This window comes from Garra rufa, chromosome 1 (assembly GCF_049309525.1).
Source record: "Garra rufa chromosome 1, GarRuf1.0, whole genome shotgun sequence".
Lineage (NCBI taxonomy): Eukaryota > Metazoa > Chordata > Actinopteri > Cypriniformes > Cyprinidae > Garra > Garra rufa.
This window is the reverse complement of record NC_133361.1, coordinates 75,326,919-75,348,203: the sequence shown is the minus strand read 5'-3', so window position 1 is coordinate 75,348,203 and position 21,285 is coordinate 75,326,919. Positions and strand designations below refer to the sequence as shown.

General features: G+C 38.4%; 1 protein-coding gene and 1 long non-coding RNA gene across 2 annotated transcripts; one reads left to right on the top strand and one right to left on the bottom strand.

The window, feature by feature from the left end:
* Positions 1–16,163: 16,163 nt before the first annotated feature.
* LOC141320055 (E3 ubiquitin-protein ligase rnf213-alpha) lies at positions 16,164–18,155 on the bottom strand. Its single transcript, XM_073833286.1, has 3 exons — positions 18,066–18,155; positions 17,054–17,232; positions 16,164–16,499 (listed from the first exon to the last, which is right to left on the bottom strand). Exons 1-3 carry the CDS (start codon positions 18,153–18,155, stop codon positions 16,346–16,348), a joined length of 423 nt encoding a protein of 140 aa, XP_073689387.1. The 3' UTR covers positions 16,164–16,345.
* A 467-nt stretch (positions 18,156–18,622) lies between these two features.
* Positions 18,623–19,811, top strand: LOC141339335 (uncharacterized). The gene is made up of 3 exons (XR_012355939.1): positions 18,623–19,004; positions 19,483–19,516; positions 19,676–19,811. It is a non-coding gene; the product is annotated as an uncharacterized lncRNA (long non-coding RNA).
* Positions 19,812–21,285: the final 1,474 nt, after the last annotated feature.

The following is a 21,285-nucleotide window of genomic DNA, read 5'->3' as shown; positions in this document are numbered from 1 at the left end:
GGAGAAAACTGAATTCTGAAAAGAATGTCTGAAACTACGCCGAACCTGATGGAGCACAACTGTAGGTCTGGCGCTGCTGCGGATGATCAATCGGAGTGCAGCTGTGCCACAGAAAAAATGTGCGGTGTAAAAGTCGTCATAGACTCTATGTTTAAACCGTATTACAAAGGACAAATGATCAAACCGATGAACAAGGTCATCGTCGATGAGCGCGATCCGAATCATGATTGTACGGGGGATACTAAGCGTAAAACAAACCTTAAGAACGAAATGAAGATTGTAAGAAGCCTGAAAAAGGAAACACGGCCTGATGTGACAGACGTCTGTGTTAACAGCAAATAGACAATCAGCGTGACCACTAGGGAGATTCTGGGTATGATGATGACTGCATGTAGAGATGAGATTGTTGTAGTGCATGTATTGAGTGTCCTTAGTAATAATCTTTGTTTCCCTAATGTTTCAGATCAGAAGCCTGATAGAGACTCTAAACCGATGCCGATACAAGGTTATAGCACTTCTTTTTCTTTTTTTCTTTTTTATTCTATGTGTCGAAAATTTCTAGATTTGCTGAAAGAAGATGATGTAAATGAATTTTCTCCCGACCAAAAATGGATCAAAACATACTACAGTCAAGTTGGTTTGCAATAATGGGTGCATAAGGCCTACTGCATACCTTCATAAAATACCTACATACTTTCATTTAGGCTAAAACATACAAACGTCATACAGCCTAGTGTGAAATCTGTGTACATTAACAGTGATTTGTTACAGATATAATATGATCTAAAGAAGAAGGAGGATGGATTTTTAGTCCTGAGTTTTAGCTGGGTGCCCACAAGTGTCTTTAGATAGGCCCTAGTTCAACTTTAGTGACAGGTAACCGAACTGCCTTGCATAGTAAAGACCTGTGCTATGAATAGGACTACTTTTAAATACATATCTCAGTAAAGTAGGTGGATTGCAATACAGTCCATAGCCTGATTTTTGCCATTCAAAATAACACTTTTTATTTTATTTTTTTTTTAATTCAACAGAGACTTCAAGACAAGGACCATGCATCCATGTAAAACGTTAGTGTGATTTATATATTAATAATGGAGAATCATTATCAGATGTACAATTAACTAATATATTAATTGACCCATTTTCTGTAAAAAGGCAAGAGCTCCACGTCTAATGGCGGTATTATATATGCCCCTGTCATAACTGGATCAAGTCTAGGCTCCGTTACAATGACTATGACTTCTGCAACGTCTGGCAAATCAAATGTGATGGTATATTGTAAGTGTAATACATGTACATTGTCTACAACAAACAAACAAACAAGCAAATAAATGTTGGTATATGAAACTATTAAAAATGGTCATTAGATGGAGTTGCTTAACCGTTAGATAATGTTGATCGTGTACATCTGGAGTCTAAAGTAAAGGCCCAAAGTATATTTTATATAAGCTGTTTTATTTATTTATGGGGTTGTATTTTTATGATGGCCTCATATTTTGGACACATCCACATAACCGCTGAAGGCAAACTGTACACTGTATAAGATAGCATGTTGTAGCGCATGGATTGTCCTTAACAGTCTTTGTTTCCCTAATGTTTCAGATCAGAAACCTGATAAAGACTGTGAACAGAGGTCAGTACAAGGTTGAAGTAATTTTTTTTCTTTCTATTCTATATTTTATTTTTTTCCAATATCCTTTTTCTTTTCGTATTCTCAGGTTATCAGATCTTCCTAAAAGGAAAAAAACAGTAAGCTAGTTCAAAAGTGAAGAACATTATTGATGATCTTGACCTACCCACTGAATCAGTTGCAAATTGTAAGAGCGATGACACCAAATCAAGAGAAGTTGCGGATACTGCTTGACTGTATGCGTTATGAGGCCTTTCTTACATGATGTGTAACTGGTTTTATTGAATTTAGGTTGTTGCTTATGGTTTGTATGTGGGGAATAGCAAGGACGATAAGGTTGACTCTATTACTCTACTCTAAATTGACTATAAACAGTTGAAACAAGCTCAGCTGATACAATTAGAAAAAGCTATATATATATATATATATATATATAAAAAATATGTTGCAGGATTAACATATCTCACCCGGTTCCCCTGCGTTGGAACCTCAGAGTAAAATTTTAAATGTTAAGAAGTAGGAATAATCTGGCTTAGTAGCATTTAAAACATTGTGTCTAATTTACTCGGTAGCATGATTGCCATTTTATCATGTACAGTATTGTCCACACATTTATCAGACTGATAAAAGTAAAAGTACCAGTATATTAGGCGTAAAATTTGAATGTAAGTATGTGTGTTAAATAATTGAATAAACAAATTAAAACAGTGAGTGTAAAATAATGTTGTGTGTTTCGCGATTAGTTGCAAGCATCCATGAGATGGGCTGTGGAGATTTCTCCTTACATTGGGAGTCTCGTATGCGTCCGAATGTTTTTCATTTAGCTTTTTCAGAACAACTGTATATTCCCAGGAGAGCCCTAGAAGACACTCCTCACATGTGTTGTGTGATTTACGCGTAAAGTCAGCGAGTATTCGAAGAAGATGCATTTGGTTTCTTCTTATAAAAGACACGGAGATGTGTATTATCATCTTTAAAATAAGTGCATGATGTGTTTTATAAGTTCAAAACCTCAATAAATGTTGGATACATGTTTAAGATGTACGATGAATGATTTGTTTTGCTGTAGTAACATGTTTGTTACTATGTTTTATCACTTCAATAAACTTAAAAATAAAAATGAACGTTGAATAATGATTTGTTTGGTGTAGTAACATGTTTGTTACTATGTTTTAAATGTATGATCACCTAAAAGTATTGTAAAGGTTTATTTTTATAAACATGGAGATGTTTAGTATCGTCTTTAAAATAAGTACATGATGTGTTTTATAAGATCAAAACCTCAATAAATGTTGGATACATGTTTAAGATGAGCGACGAATGATTTGTTTCGATGTAGTAACATGTTTGTTACTATGTTTTATAACTTCAATAAACTTAAAAATATAAAATGAACGTTGTATAATGATTTGTTTTGCTGAAGTGACATGTTTGTTACTATGTTTTATATACATGACCGTCTAAAAGTATTGTAAATGTTTATTTTTATAAACATGGAAATGTTTAATATCATCTTTAAAATAAGTGGGTTATGGGTTCAATAAACTTAAATGTTGAATACATGTTTAAGTACAATGTACAATGAATGATTTAGTAACATGTTTGATACTTTGATGTCATGTATAATTATATTTGCATTACCATCTGTTTTAACCCTCTGAGGTCTGAGGGGGTTTGGGAATGCTGCTGATGTTTTGCTACAATAATACGTGAGCAGCGTGATCGTACATGTTTGTGTTTTGAGAAAACAAAAATACTTGTTTAAAATTTTAGTGACAATATTTTACATGTTTTTAATTTGTCTTTTGCTTTTTTTTTGTGTGTGTGTGTGTGTGTTTGAGTTTGCATCATGTGATTGCTTTTTGTGTTTTATTTTGCATGTATGTTTGTGTATTAGTCTGCATGATTGTGTTTTGTGTTTGAGTTTGTGTCGTGTTTGCTTTTTAGTTTTTAGTTTGCATGTTTGTTTGTGTTTTGTGTTTGAGTTGGTGTTGTGTTTGCTTTTTAGTTTTTAGTTTGCATGATTGTTTGTGTGAGTGTTTGAGTTTGTGTTGTGTTTGCTTTTTAGTTTTTAGTTTGCATGTTTGATTGTGTTTTGTGTTTGAGTTTGTGTTGTGTTTGCTTTTTAGTTTTTAGTTTGCATGTTTGTTTGTGTTTGAGTTTGCGTCGTGTTTGCTTTTTAGTTTTTAGTTTGCATGTTTGTTTGTGTTTTGTGTTTTATTTTTCATGTTTGTTTGTGTGAGTGTTTGTACTTGAGTCACTTTTTAGGTTGAAATGTTTAAAGGACTTATCAGATCACACATTTTTCTAATAATTTGGATATTACATTGATATAACAACATAAATGTGATTTATGATGAAATGTCTTGAGTCCTACTATAATAATTTAAATGACTTAAAATATTTTACTACAAATGGAAGTAGGTTGAACTTTTTGTGTGACGGGTAGGTGTTCACTTTGTAGAGTACAAAAACTTTATAAAAATATAGTAAATAATGTTTATTAAAAAATATAGAAATAGAGAAAGTTTACTGTGATTGGGTAGGTTAAGGGGTTTCAAAGTATCAAACTGACATGCCCAGGCATGTCCAGGTCACCCATAATCCATATGGTTTGGTCTGTTTAAATACATTTTTCCCTGTACTTATTTTAACAATATTTACCGCTTCCCAAAAAATAGCGTTAATGTTTTTCTTTGTTTTATATCATGCGTGATTACACCGTTTATATTCATTTCTTTTTTATAGAAGAGAATAAGACTTGTAGGACTGAACATGTGTGTTTGTGTACATGATTGAGTTACACTGTTGAGGCCCAAGTGTTATCATTTATGTTTTTAAAACATTAAAGACTTTGTAGATATATTTCATTGTGCGGTTATGGATAAAATAAAAGACTTTGTGTTTGATGTGAAATAAATTATGGTTCAGCTAAAATGTAAGCTTAAGCCAGGAGGAACTAGTTGCATTTCGTTTATTAAAAATAACTAGAAAATAAATGTATTACATTTAAAATGTTTGCAAACCCTCTCTTTCACACAGTAATCCGATCCACAGAAATCTTCAAACAGTGGTATAGCGTGAGAACAAGGACTAGAACTAATTCGGACCCACTGCAAAAATGGTATACAGAAGACCAGCTCAAATAGAGCCGCACTCGTAACTTGTGTTAATAGAGACTTTTCAATAAGAAATATTTTTTATAGCAACTAATATATATTGTTGAACAAGTATTTTATATACATCCAATACATGTACAGGTACTTTTACATGTAAGATGTTCAAATGGTTTTGTTAACATGCGCTCTTGTTGCACACACGCATGCTGAGGAGGGGAGTATGAGGTCAAAGAGGTCAAATGGGCCTCTGTGCTCTTGTTGCACACAAGCACACTGATGAGGGAATATGAGACCAAAGAGGGCCACAGACACACGCACGCAGACGGAGACAATTTTTTACCCTAGACTGTAAAAAGGTAAGGTTTTTACTTTTTTTATTTATATTATGATTATGATTTTATGTTTAGTATTATTTGCACTTGTTTTATAATTGTTTATACTCATCTTTTTGTAATAAGCATACATAAACGCCCCTCCCTACAACTGATGTAGGACTAGACCGTAAAACATTCTTCAGAGCTTCATTCCTCACCCAACAACGGATGGACACGCAAACAGGATATAGTTCTCTACCCTGATGGCGCAACACCGGACTACCCGGCGCAAACAACATATATCACCATCCCTGGGGGATATAGCTTGACACGATACCGGGTAACTCCCCATTGTAAATTTGGTACAACAACCGTAAACCCGTCATTGGACGGTTCAACACCGGGGTAAGCAGCTCATAAATTTGTCGGTACAACCTTAAACCCGTCATTGGATGGTTCAACACCGGGGTAAGCATGTTGTAAATTTTCGCTACAACCGTAAACCCGTCATCCGTTGACGCAACACCCGGTATACCCCTTCATAAATCCTCTCAACAGCCCATAAACCTGTCACCCGTTGACGTCGCACCTGGTCAATCCATCAAACAAGGTCAGTAGAGTTCACTAGTTCAGCGCGGGGACAAACACGTGGTCATGCTCTACGTGGGTGGGCCCCAGGGGGGAGGGGCGTGGGGGAGGGGGAAAGGTCAAAAGGTCAAAGCCATTAATCATTTTTGGCAGGCGGTGTACCCTTATCACTACTCTTATACAGTAAAAGGAGGAATTTTAGGAGTGATGTTTTGGATACAGGGTTGGGGTCAATTCAGGAATGAACTCCATTTCAAAGAAGGAAATGGAATTGGAATTGGAAATCAACAACAATTACAGGAAACAGAGTTGGAATTGAATTTGAATTACAGGAAGTGGAATTCAATTCAGGGAAATTCCAATGAGTCCTGTTTATTGCTATTTCTGAGCATTTATTTGTGATTGCATTTAGAGACATACATTTGAACTTTATTTATGATGCTTTACAAATACCAAGTAATGTATGAAATAGAGTTGATCAAATGCAAGTAAATAAAAATGAGAACTGTACATTATGAATTAATTATTGAATGACAGTGGTGATACGTTTCTGGATGTACTATACATTCAATATATGATTACCACATAATATATGTCTCAACTCACAAAAAAATGAGTCATGTTCATTCATGTATTTCATTCACTTTTTATTGCATCGAATTATCATCATTTCCTGAAATTTGGCATGTGAAATGATCATACTTGACATACTAAACATACAGTACTTTCTATTTCTTTTATATGTTTGTTGTTTATGTGATTTACAATATTTAATGTACTATAAACTATTAAGCAAATAAAGTCAAATTATTTTATTTAGCAACTCAAGTGGAATTTAGTGGAATTTATTTGATTTCAATTCTGTTTCCCGACATTCCAATTCCAAATCCAATTCCATTCCAGGAAGTGAATTGGAATTTACCATTCATTCTCAATTCAATTCATGAATGGCCCCAACCCTGTTTGGAAACATGTGCCCTAACCCTGAAGATCGCAGAGATTAGATACAGTAATTTTGTGCTTTTTTTAGACCCCCCCCCCCCCCCCCCCACACACACACACCACCCTTTTTTTAAACGGGGCTTTTTGCTGTTTTTTGTTGTTGTTGTTGTTGTTGTTCAGAATGCTCTTGTGTGTTTCATGGATATTTTGTTTACTGTAAGCAAAACTGTAACACTTTTTCTGTTCTATCATACCGTGTTTCTATTGTACCTGTACTTATTTGCTTTTTACTGGAATGCTTTTGAATGTGAACATTACTGTACATGTAAACAGACAGTTCCCAACCAAGAAATTTAGTGTCAAAATGGTGGATAGCATGTTTTGCATGCAAATACCTGTAAAACTGAAACATAAAAGTCTATGCAGTTTTTGTAATATCAACAATAGCTAGTATTTTGAAACCTGGTGTACTTTGATTGACTGCATGTACCTTGTGAAGTGAAAACAAGTGTTATTCTTTGACAGAATAATTTCATTTTGAGTCAGATTTCCAGTGTTTTGGTAAAGTTAGTGTGTGCAGAGAAAGATGTGTTCTGTTTTGAAATGAAGAGTTAGTATATATTTAACAAAATTTATTTTTGAGAAGAAAATTATCCATTTGGCCTATTGTGTTTTGTAGGTGGGAGTCTGTGTTAAGAGTTTAGAAAAAGTATCTGAAGTATGGGTAAGCGCTTGTTAGCGACTGAAAAAAACTGTAAGACTGGTTTTGTGCTCCAGGGTCACATGTGTGTCAGTATAATCCAACCTTACTGAAGAATATTTTTGCTAGTACAGTATATGAAGTATATCTATGTTTAGCACATAAAAACTGTCTGAAGGTATTCTTTCATATTTTTGGTTTTTAAGAAGTAACTAACAGCGCACTGGAGTAAAGAATGGCTTGATTCTGATGGATGAAGTTTCAGCAGGTCTGACCTGTGGTTTTGAGCGCTGGTTGTCTGTGTGTGTGTGAGTGTGTGTGTGTGTGTGTGTGAGTGTGTGTGTGTGTGTGTGTGTGTGTGTGTCTGTGTGTGTGTGTGTGTGTGTGTGTGTGTGTGTGTGTGTGTGTGTGTGTCTGTGTGTGTGTGTGTGTGTGTGTGTGTGTGTGTGTGTGTGTGTGTGTGTGTGTGTGTGTGTGTGTGTGTGTGTGTGCGTGCGTGTGTGTGTGTGTGTGTGTCAGGGTTATATCTGCTTCTGTTTTGTAGCCTTGACACTGAAGCAGAGGAGTGTTTCTCATCAGTTCCTCCTCTCCAGTGTGTGTTCGTCCAGCATAAATCTCCTCACTCATTTCTCTGTCAGTGTTTTCCAAGTGTGTGTTTGATACAATACAAGGCAGATGACCTGAATAGTCGCTAGTCTCTGTGTTTCGTTGCTTATTAAAATCTATCAGTTAGAAAAGTAAAAGACATTAAATCAGTACCTGGACGCACTACCAGCTCATAAAATTGTGAAGTTTTTGTTATACTGCCTTTTCCTACTTTTGAATCATGGACCACTTGGAAAGTTCTCTATTGTTGGCAGGACGTGTTTTAATTGAGCAGAAGGTGAAAGAAGATCTGTTTCATAAATTCACTCGTGCGTTCGCTCATAAATTACATAGTGGATACTCTGGCATTCAGATCTCTCTGCCTTTTATTAAGAGGTTCTGTTGGATTTCTGTCATGAATCCGATTGCTTGCACTTTGTGAAGGATGAGTGATTGCGATAATAAATGTGTGTTTGAGGTGGACAGGCGTCATCAGACAGCGGTCCGTCACACTGACAGCTGATGAAACTGTGGTGAAGGTGAATGTGTGAGTGTTTGAAACACATCTGTGGCTGGGTTCCTCTTCGTCCATTGATCTGAACCAGAGAAACCAAGATGAACGAGCATCACCATAAACACGTCTGCTAAAGCCATCATGTGTTGATGTAATGGTGCGGAGCATCTGTGCTGTTCAAACGGAAATTAAATACTTATTTGAGTTTAGCTCGCTTTAGCCTTGAGCTTCTGTTCGCAGATTTATGAGTGTTATTTTTAAGATCATCTGAACAAAATGATTGGCAAAGCTACTTCAGAAATGTTCAACACATTCAGTGATGTACAGCCAGTTCCTCTTCAGTTTTCATACTGTACCTGCCGACAACATCAGACTGAAGTTCATGTCTTTCTGAATCTGAATCACATAAAAATAAGAATATATCTCAGTATCACAATCTATCCACCAAATTAAAATCACCATATTTTTGTAATTCACTGCAAAAAACAAACAAACAAACAAACAAAAAAAACGTAGTATTATTCTCTTGTTTCTTCACTATAAATATCTAAGAATTCTTGAATCAGGATGCATTTAGTTGACAAGCGAAAAGATTTTTCTGAGAAAAAAACGTTAGTTTTCTCTTAAAACAAGCAAAACTATCTGCCAGTGGGATAAAATAATCTTAAATCAAAGCCTAAACAAGAGTATTTTTTTTCTTGCCCCATTGGCAGATATTTTTGCTTGTTTTAAGGAAAAATTAACACAATTTGAAAATTGTTTTCCAGAAAACAAGACAAACCTTAAGTCACTTTACTTTAATTTAAGAGTTTGTAGGTATTTATACTAGAAAAAGAGAGAAAAATACTAAGGAAGACAATCATTGTTTGCAGTGTAACTGTGGAGATAAACAAATGAATCACACTTTTGATGAGAGATCTGCTTTTATTGTTATTTAGAGTTTGTGTATTTGGAAAGCTCTTAATCATAATGAAGCAACAAATGAGAACCCATTACAATGCATTTAGTTTCCAACAGCTCATATTTGCAATGCCACATTACATATCAATGATTTTGGAGAGTTACCATTATTACTATGAAATCTCTTACTGTCTAGAATTTGCATTTCCTAGCCTAGGTTGCATTAGAATCTGGATTTAGATTTTCATGCCTCTGAACAATTTTACAATTTTGGGTTTGGCAAAACAAAAGCATGCACTTCACTGGAAAAACTCAAACAGGGTGCTTGTGAAATTACTGATAGTGAAAATTGAACAAGTCTGCACATGTAGGCTCCAAAAATACAAGAATTTAATGTCAGACTGTCACAAAGATGACATTTTGAGCATGCAGACTCACCATCATTGTTGGGTTTGAAAACTAATTGAGCAAATGTAATTTTTTGTAGTTATTTCTTAAATCTACACATGTCATAATTCAAAAGTAAATGCAGATGGTTGTTAGGGGTGTATTTGGTCTATGTGAAATGTGTTTAGTGAAGTCTGCTGTGTTCAGTCTGGTGTTGAGCAGCAGTAGTGTTGTGTGTGCTGTGAGTGTTATCATAGTGGAAGTTATCAGAGCAGTTTATCTGTGTGTCCCGCAGCAGCTCTCACTCCCTCCAGACACACGGCCCTGAGTCTGAGATAGTGCAGCGTCAATGAGACACCGATCACATCCCTTCCGGCAAACCACAGATAACCAGCAGCTCTACAACACTAAACCTCATTAATACGACCATCCGCTGCATATGAGGACATTCAGACAGTTTATTAACATGACATAGCCTCAAGAAAAAGAAATGGGCAACACAAATATAAAAAACATTAAATTCTACAAAATGTATACATATTGATTTTCCAGATTAAAAATACAAATTAAGACCTATTGCTTGTGAAAACTGCACCAAAAACAAAAACACTGTGCAGGCACTTGTTTGTATTGTATGTTTGATGGAAAGTCATTTGAATATAATATTGATAATTAACCCTTGTGCGTAAAAAAAAAAGAAAGTTACACGTAGGTGCAAAATGGACAAAAATGTCCAAAAACAGTCATAAAAATATGATTTATAGTTTTTTTTCCCCACTTTCTGTAACGTATCTGGTCTTCCCTGTCATCATGAACTCTTGCACCACACTTCATGGACTACAATCCCCATAAGCCACTGCACCAATCACTGCACACATCTGTTCCTCATTTCCCACTGAACTGATTGCTGCATACACCTGTTTCACATTTACTGACTGCATTTAAGCCACTCTCACACACAGCCACCTGGCGAAGTCTAATGGTTCCCATGGTCATTATTCTAAGCGTGTTTCTCTGGATTGGATTGCCTGTGTATGACTCTGGACTGTGTACCCCGTTATTGATTCCTGCTGCCTGCCATTTGCGACCACTGCTTGATTATTGAACTGTTTCCCGGATTACCTACGTTGTTCCTGTTTCCTGGCGTTTACTCCTGCTTGTTGACTATTCTAATAAAGCCTTGCAAATGGATCCGCACGTCTCTGACTCCTCCTTGTGACAGAAGACTTCGCCACACTTGGATCCAGCGGCTTTATTTCACCACCAGCAGTTCACCATGAACCCAGCCACTCAAATCATGCGTCTCCGTCAGGGTGAGCGTCCCATAGAGGACTACATCATAGACTTTATTGAACTAGCTAATCAGACTTCAATGAGCAGTCTATGCCTGATGATATTTTTTCATGGAGGCCTTTCTGAGCCACTCCACTCTTTAATGCCACTTCATGAACCCGATTGGACTTTAGGACATTATATAGACATTGCACTGCGATTGAGTGGCTCTCCCTTTACTGTGGATGTTTTAAAAGAGCCACAGCACAAGATGTCTGCCAGCCCCGAGCCTCAGCACAAGAAGTCTACCACGCCAGAGCCTGCTACAAAAATGGCCTATCCTAGGTTAATTTCTAGCGTGGAGGACCCACCGCTGCTGTCGGCTCGAGCAGCAGGTCTCCCAACCAGCCCTCCAGTGACTGCGCCGCCAGAGCGCCCTCCAGTGACTGCGCCGCCAGAGCGCCCTCCAGTGACCGCTCGCTCAGAGCCTGCTCTTCCAGAGTCTCCGCTGGAGACGCCCAGCCCTCCTGAATCTCCGCTGGGGTCGTCCAGTTCTCCAGAGCCCGCTCCTCAAGAGCGTCGTCCAGAGCCCGCTTCACAAAAGCGTCGTCCAGAGCCCGCTTCACAAGAGCTCCGCTCCACTCCGCTGGTTCCGCCCAGCCTTCCAGACACTCCGCTGGTTCCGCCCAGCCTTCCAGACACTCCGCTGGTTCAGCCCTGCCTTCCAGAGACTCCGCTGGTTCCGCCCAGTCTTCCAGAGACTCCGCTGGTTCAGCCCTGCCTTCCAGACACTCCGCTGGTTCCGCCCAGCCTTCCAGACACTCCGCTGGTTCAGCCCTGCCTTCCAGAGACTCCGCTGGTTCCGCCCAGTCTTCCAGAGACTCCGCTGGTTCTGCCAAGCCTTCCAGAGACTCCGCTGGTTCCGCCCAGCCTTCCAGAGACTCCGCTGGTTCCGCCCAGCCTTCCAGAGACTCCGCTGGTTCTGCCCAGCCTTCCAGAGACTCCGCTGGTTCAGCCCAGCCTTCCAGAGACTCCGCTGGTTCAGCCCAGCCTTCCAGAGACTCCGCTGGTTCAGCCCTGCCTTCCAGAGACTCCGCTGGTTCCGCCCAGCCTTCCAGAGACTCCGCTGGTTCAGCCCTGCCTTCCAGAGACTCCGCTGGTTCCGCCCAGCCTTCCAGACACTCCGCTGATTCAGCCCTGCCTTCCAGAGACCCCGCTGGTTCCGCCCAGCCTTCCAGAGACTCCGCTGGTTCAGCCCCGCCTTCCAGAGACTCCGCTGGTTCCGCCCAACCTTCCAGACAATCCGCTGGTTCAGCCCTGCATTCCAGAGCCTCCGCTGGTTCCGCCCAGCTTTCCAGAGACTCCGCTGGTTACATCCAGTCGTCCTGAGATTCCTGTCGGCCCGGTTCTGGTCACGGAGCTCAAGCATGGACTGTTCCCACCCACCCTCCCTGCTGCTCCAGTCCTGCCACCTCTGTCTCCTGACAGTCCCTCTACTCACCCCCATCCCACCTTCGTGGCAGAGGACTTGCCGTGGGACTGCCAGTCGCCATCGGTGTCCAGACTGAAGGACCCCTCACCATCACCTCCAGTCTCAGAGTCCTGGACTCCACCTCGGTCCTCCGACCCTGCGGCTCCACCCCGGCTCTGTGCTCCCTCGTCTCCGTTGTCGGCCGTCGGCCCAACAGCTCCTCCGGGCTCCATCGTCTCTCCGGCTCCGCCCCGGTCAGTCGTCACCCCACCTTCGCCTCTGGACTCTACTCCTCCGGCTGCGCCTCGTCACTCCGTCCTGCCGGCTCTGTGGACCTCCTCCCTCCCGTGGGCACAGCCTCGATCCTCTGTCACTCCGGCTCCGCTGCGTACCTCCGGACCTCCATCTCCGCCGGGGTCGCCAGAGCCTTGGGTTCCGCCTTGGCCCTCCGGATCCTCTGTGTCGCCCAGGACCATCGACTCTCCGGTTCCGCCTCGGGCTCCACCGGCTCTACCTCCGTCGGTCGGCCCCATGCAGGAGCCAACCCTTCCTCCTCCATGGCTTCTCCCTCCGTCGGCTCCGCCTCATTTCGTGGTTCCAGTACCACTACATGGACCTGGCCCTCCATCCCTCCCCCTGTTCCGCCTCCGCTCCACCACCCTCAAGATGGTTAAGGTGGTTAGAGCGTCTGGAAGCCGCTCCTTGCGGAGGGGCTATGTAACGTATCTGGTCTTCCCTGTCATCATGAACTCTTGCACCACACTTCATGGACTACAATCCCCATAAGCCACTGCACCAATCACTGCACACATCTGTTCCTCATTTCCCACTGAACTGATTGCTGCATACACCTGTTTCACATTTACTGACTGCATTTAAGCCACTCTCACACACAGCCACCTGGCGAAGTCTAATGGTTCCCATGGTCATTATTCTAAGCGTGTTTCTCTGGATTGGATTGCCTGTGTATGACTCTGGACTGTGTACCCCGTTATTGATTCCTGCTGCCTGCCATTTGCGACCACTGCTTGATTATTGAACTGTTTCCCGGATTACCTACGTTGTTCCTGTTTCCTGGCGTTTACTCCTGCTTGTTGACTATTCTAATAAAGCCTTGCAAATGGATCCGCACGTCTCTGACTCCTCCTTGTGACACTTTCACTGATGTCATTTTTTAACCAGCATCTGTTCTATCCATAGATACCAAATATTCATTAATTTTCAGAATTGTAACCCTTTAAATGCTGGTTTGTTTACATAATGACACGTGTTTTTTTATAAAAAAAAATGAAAAATAGTAGTAATTTCCATATACTAAATGATAAGCAGATTTTTCTTTGCTTATTAGCTTCTTGGGTGTGTCAATGAAGAACAACAACATTCATTTTGAGGAATTTTTTTTTTTTATGTAGTGTCAGATTTAAAAAAAATAATAAAAAAACTAACACTAACACAGGTCCATAATGAACAAAAACTGTCCATGTCAAAAAACTGTCAGAGAAATTTTATATCTTAATATTTTTTTTCCGCTTTCACTGACTGTTGTTTTTTATCAGCATCTCTTCTATTCATAATTACCAAACGTTCATTCATTTTCAGAATTGTAATGCTTTAAAAGCTGGTTTCTTTCCATAATGCTGACTGTCAGTGGGCAACACCAGCTCCAGAGCTTCCTCTGCTGAGTAACGTCTCTTCATCTTGCAACCAATGAAATGACCAAGCCCTCAAGCACCAAATATGTATTTGCATAAAATCTACCAGACTCCACAATCAGCGTTTTCTTACGGTCAAAACAAAAACAATGTGTTTAGGGGCTTCTGAAATTCTACGTCAAATTCAAGCTCAACTTTTATTTCTGTACAAAAACAATAACAAATGAATAACCAATTACACACATTACATGCAAACCACACTCTGACATCCTCACCAACATACCCACACAATTATAGCTGCATTATTTTTCCAATTGACTCTATAATAGACAGAAAACATGAATAAAGCGAGTATTTCTTTTATATGCCAAATTAAAGAAAATGGCACAGTCTAGTAAAAATTGTAAAAATGTAAAATCTGAAGCCTTGCCCATAGAATGAATGCATTTGAGCTGTTTTATAGTCAAATGGCCCTGGGTTAAAAAAAAAAAAAGCGGTTTTAATGGGTTTCAATGTGGACATTTTTGTTGTTAAGGTCCTGAGTGTGAGTATTTTTTTTTGTACAGAAAGTAAAATAGATCTTTTGAAAGAAATGAGGGTGAAATATTACAATTTCAATAAAAATACACACCTGAGCCAAGATTTATGCAGTTGGCATTAACACAGAAAAACTAAACTAAAATGGACAAAAAATGTCCATAAGTTCGAACAATGGTTAATAGTTAATAAGAATTATTACAAATATCAAGAGCAAATAACAGTGTAATCTCTCCTGGTCCATTTACCTCAGTCTATCCTACTATATGCATGCATACACAGGCAGCTTTTGAAAAGACGTATTTAATATTTAGTCATATACTGCCCTCTTGTGGTGTGAAGGTGCATTTCATAATTCATTATTTCAATATGATCAGCTACAAACTCAAATATTTACTTCTACTGTCTTTAGTTAATGTGTTTCTCAGTATAAATGAGATTAAAAATGCTCATGAATATGCTCTCATTGTCTCAAATCTTGTTTAAGATATCTTAAAATCAGTCTTTAAGTTTAAACCAATCCCACTGGGTATTAAATGTTCGACAAAAAAATCAAAATGAGATTGTTATTTATAAATGGACTGGTCAAGCTTTTCATTATAAAGTGGGATTTGTAAATTTGCTATAAATGTGTAATGATAGAGTGCTCCAGGGTCACATATGTCAATATGTTGAATCGCTCTCACTGTATTTTGACGGTAAATGTCAAAGTGACATGCCATCTGTGCTGTCTCAATTCAGACATTTTTTACCAGCATGCACTGCTCCAAATTAGATGCCGATCCGATGAAGTGAAACATACTTAATGCCCAACTATACTTGGCCTATGTGATTTAAAAAACAGCTTTAAACAGTGTAACATAATAAATCATGGAAATATATTTAGCTTTAACCAAAAATGTATTTTAAGTTCGGAAATGTATTTGTTTAAGCAAAATTTTGTAATATATTATATGGGAGTGTCCTTGGGGAGTGAGCATTTAAGCTTAAGAAAACCTTTTACATAAAGAAAATAATGTCATATCTGCCATTCACGAACTACAAAACATGCCAGCTTTGAAGTGGAGGATTTAATTTGTATTCAAATCAATTTAAGTCACAGAAAACAACATTTTGCATTGCAGCCTTGTTCCAGCATAAATGTTGGTCCATAGAAACACTGCTAGAAGTCGTAAAATTAGTAAAACCCCTGAAAATGATTTGTATGGAACACCTTTTAATATACAATCTAATGACATTTTTACCAAAACATGTTGATGAACAATGTCAAATATATACTGTAACTTTTTTTTTTGTTGTTGTTGCATTTAATCCATTAGGACAGACAGATATGAATAGAAAGCAAGAAAGTGAAGTGGTGGAGTGAGAGGGATGTGATTGAGTCAGGACTTCAATGAGTTAATATGTACTTAAGAGTATCAAGTAAACATATTAAAAAAGAATGGTCAAACAATTGTCTGCAACTTAGTAATAAGTTGTACTATTCTTGCTAACAATCCTAGAGAGATACTTTGTGCACTAAAATATTATAATCATGATCCGTCAGTGTTGTATATTAGTGGAGCAAGCGAACATGCAAACATGCAAAAAAAGACAAGGCAAAATAAATCAACACACAAAAACGTCAGTACAGGGCAACTGATGTGAAGATATATATCATTTGCAAATCAAAACTAAGCTTTGTCTAATATGAGTGATTGGGTAAGAGAACAGAAGTACTTCCTCCAGGATCTAATTCTGATTTCTTCCGTGTCTGAGAAGAGCAGAGAACTTCCACATTTCGATGCACTGTGACAGCAGAATGTCTTCAGGGAAGAACTGGTCCACCTCAGGAGGAACGTCCAGACCCTTACGCTCCATGTAGCCCTCAACCGTTTCTTTCAGACTGGAGGACAGACAGAAATCAATCAGTTTATGATGCATTTCCATTGAGAACACATAGTGAGAACATATGTTTGACATGAGGCAGTACAAACGCAGGCTGGCAGGCGACATGTGACCGTGACAGTGGGGCTCAGAGGAGGATCAGTTCCACATAGCCAGTCAGAAATTACATTAAATAATTTACATAATTTAATGAGCATTGAGTACACAAAAATGGTATAATTCCAAAACAGGCATGGCTGAAAATACGATTAACTTTCAGTTCATTAAGTGAGTCATTCTGATGAATTCATGGAATTCGTTTAGTGAAGGATTCATCAGACTGATTCAAAGCAGCAACTTGATGGAAAATAATGAACAAGCTACACTATAAATAGATTTCACCAGTTTCAATGTAAAAACCTAAGTTCAGCAGCTGCCTTAAAATGTTAAGTTAGACCAACTTAAAACTACAAGTTATTTCAACTCACAGTAAAATGTGTTAAAATGACTTAACATTTTAAGTTAATTCCAAAGTTGAAAGTGGTGACAACGTTTTACAGCAATTTTGCTTACCCCCAGTCAGGCCTGAAAGTGTCGGTGTCTTTTGGTTTCTTCAGAACTAAAAGCAGAAATTCATGAATCTCCAACAGGAAGGCACCAGCGCTGGACTTAGTCAAAAAACTAGTGAGCTGGCTCTTGTGTTCCTCCTGCAGAGGATGTTTGTACTCCTCACTGATTTCTTTAAAAGGGTCCTGAAGAGCAGATGAACAGTGTCATGATCATAGACAAGCTGAACACTGAATACTGAGTTTCCTGTGTTGAGTGTCTCACCCCCTTCAGGCGGAGCAGATAATCCCTCTTGATTTAAGACTTTTCAGATATTTTGGCTGGAAACGAGACAAAACATCTAAGAAAAGCATTTTTTGCAGTGTGAAGACTGCTTTTCATCATGGACAGTTGGACTTCTAATACTTAAAATATATAAAACATATTTTATCAGTGAAGTGAATGGTCCATCTTTAAAAAGGTCAGGGGCTTTAGGCAAAACCGCCGTGTTTTAGAAATTCAGTCAGCCAAGGAGTAAAATGTAAATAGTTATCTGCCTTGATACCCGTTTAGTTTGTTTAGGTTTTTCTATCACTTTTTAATATTTGATGTTTTCTTTCCTTAAAGTGTTCCATTTGTTTGTTCGTATATAGTTTTTTTTTTTTTAAACAATGGTAACTGTTTGTCAAGAAGAATTGTAACACCGCTCTCTTTTTAGGATGTTACTCTGAGGGGTTCAACAGATTTTTGACTTGTACTGATATAAACCACACCTCACAAAACAAATGCTCTTTAAACCCAATTTAATTTCCTCACAAGTGCTTATAACACACCACAAAAAAAAAAAAAAACAGGTTCATGAAAAACCTCTTAGCAATTTCAACAGTCTTTGTCTCTTAAATGAGTCAATGAAAGGATGATCGAACCTATCGCTTTGATGTACAGTCTTTGAGATGAAATGACAAAGAGGAAGTATTGAGAGATTCACTTCCAAAGGAAATTTGAGAGCGACGCAATGCAATTATCCACAGTACGAGACTAGTCCGTGATCAACAGCGTTCGGCGAGTCATCTTCAGCGCTGCGTTGGTTAAAAGTGCCATAACCTTGTAACCTGCGCCAACCGCACATGATTTCCTATTCCCTTCGTATCCAAATCTCGTTCGTATAAAGCAGTGGTTCTCAATCCTGGTCCTGGGGGACCCCTGCTCTGCACATTTTGCATGTCTTCCTTATTTAACACACCTGATTGAGATCTTCAGCTTGTTAGTTCAGTTCATGGATCTCTCTCCTAATGAGCTGATGATCTCAATCAGGTGTGTTTAATAAGGGAGACATGCAAAATGGACCCCAGGACCAGGATTGAGAACCACTGGTATAAAGAACACACAGATGGTACGACACTAAAAAGTCCTTTCTACAAAGAAAGCAAAATGGCTGACATCAATACACTTTTATACAAATACGATGTCAAAATGACAAGACATTCCTTACTCACAGTCGAGCGTAAACTCAAGAGTTCTCAACAACGGACTTGAAAGAGCCGACAGGTAGCGCGAGTTCACCACAATGGCAATGGCTGCGTCCGAAATCGCCTACTTCTCTACTATTTAGTAGGGAAAAGCAGTAGGCGAGCAAATAAGTATGTCCGAATCCTAAGTATTTATAAAAGAGTAGGCGAGAATTAGTAGGCGAATGCACTAATTCTCGCGAGATTCGGGTGTACGTCTACTTAAAGTGCGTCCGAATATGCCTACTTAACTACTATATAGTAGGAAAAAAAGAGTACGTGAAGAAAGAAGTACGTCCGAAACCTCAGTATTCACAAAAGAGTAGGCGAGAAATCCCCGGATGTCCTACTGCTTCAGCCCAGATCCTGAAGTCTTCATCGATGGATACTTTTCAATCCCAGGAGTCCACAGGAGGCCAAAACGTCATCATCGAACGTGATTGAGAACCACGACGAGGGTGTTTACAAATGTGAGTATTACAACCAAAACACGGTTCCCTGTCTTAAAAATCATATTTGTTGAGCTACTTTATCGTAAACTGTTGATTTGCATAAGGTGCCAAGATGTTATACAGTATGCTATAGTATATTTGTGATTTCGCTGTTAAAACATGTTTTATGACGTATAGCGAACATTAAGCTTCAGGTAGCACACGCACGTCTTTAAAAGCGGATTTACATAAAACATATACATTTTAAAGACGTTTAATAAATGTCTATTTAACAAATGACAGGAAAATGTTCTAGACTAGAGCAACACACAACACAAAACATCTGAGTGAGTGATGATGGACGTTATGTGAGAATTCACTGTCACTGCTTTACATTAATGTAAGTAATGTAAATAAACACATATACATATAGTAGGCCTAACTGAACTTCAAACTCATTTCAAACAGAGCTATAACAGAACTTTTCTGATTCTTGATTTATGTGACTTTGTTGCAGATGTTTTGTGGTGGAGCAGGACCTGAAAGGAAAGGTGACAGCAGCATTTTTGGGGAAAAGTAAAATCTGAAACTTAATATAAAGATTGATCATTTTGTAACTTCCAATACAGAGATCTAATGACTCTGTGCTGTTAAAATGACAGTTTTTGTATTATATTTGTGCATCTTTGTATGATCTGAAATGTCTGCAGACTGGTGTGTGCAGTAAGAAAGGAGAAATCCACAGCAGCATCCTGGAAATGAGACCCTCCATCACTCCACCTGCCCTTTGTCTCATCTGGACCAGATGTTGCTGCGGTCTCTTCATCAAAAAGACTAGAAGACCAATATGTCTAATAAAGCTTTGTTCCATGTGTATTTATTTATGTTCATGGTTACTTTTATTATTTTACTAATTTATTCATGTTTCCTGATGTTGTCAGTAAATAAAATATAACATTTTCATAAGCGTATGCATTTATTCATTATTTCATTGAAAAAAACAACAACATTATGCTTGTTTAACTAAAAATATCATTAATTATTAGTCAGCATTTATCATTATTGTTGGTACGTGTTGGAGTGGGCTAAATGCATTCTAAAGTTATTTTAATTTCTAAATAGTAATACTTAAATTTTCCGAGTGTAAAATGAACAGTCTTCTCCAAAGGTAAGATCTTTGAACAACTGATCGACGTCTCTTTTGTGCAGATGTTGTAAACATGGAGGAGAGCGTACTAGGTAGGGTTGTCATGTTACTGATGCCATGAGGTGTCGCTGTCGCTCAAATTTTTGTATTATTATTACTGCAGAATTTATAATTCCATACAAACTCAGGGAAAGACTTAAGTATCTTTAACAAAGAACAATCATGACAGAAAACATAACTATAAAAGGTTTGCGTACATAGTACAAGATTTGATACAGAAAAAAATATTAAATATATTTGAATATTCATAAAATCGCAATGAATTAAAAATTGCATTTGTTTTTGTTATTTATTTATTATTATTTTAAGTTTCAGGGATGAAAGGACAGAGAAATTCAGCAAGAAAAAGGAAAACAAATCAGATCTAAGCTAGTTTTGCACAATTTTGCCCATTAACATATTCAAGACAACACATTTGGGGGTTTTAGTCATTTTAGTATTGTTAAAAATATAAAAACTTCAATCAATCCAAAATAAGCAAATTTCATCAACATCAAAATGTTTACAGATAGATGAATTAAATCCGTCGCTCATATCATTTCATGTTGCGCTTTTTATAACGTCATAGGTCACATGATAACGTCAACATGGCGGAACGCATCCATACTCAACGAGATTTGGCTGTTGAGTAGGTACTCTTTTAGCGCTCGTTAAGTAAGTACTTATTGAAATTAAGTACCTACTCATTGAGTAGGCGATTTCGGACGCAGCCAATGTCTCCAAGATCATTAAAGAGTCTTGTAGGTGAGTTTGATCAGGGTTGGAGCTAAACTCCGGGCAGTATTTGAGGAACCCTGGTTTAATGCATGTGGTTTTTAAAGGATGCTCTATTTTAAGTGTTTTACAGCGATAGTTCACATAAAAATGAAAATTGTGTCATCTTTTCCTCACCCAGTCAAACTGGTTCACATTCAGAACACAAATGGAGATATTTTTACTGAAATGAGATTTCTGTCTCTCTACTGACAGTCAAATACTAGTTTGACATTTTCAAGGAGGTCATAAAGAAAGCCAGATGAATCGGGCTGTTAAGTCTACATTTTCTGAAGAGACTCAATCTCTTTATATGACCAACAGGTTTAATTGAGGCTTTTATTCAAATATAAACATTAA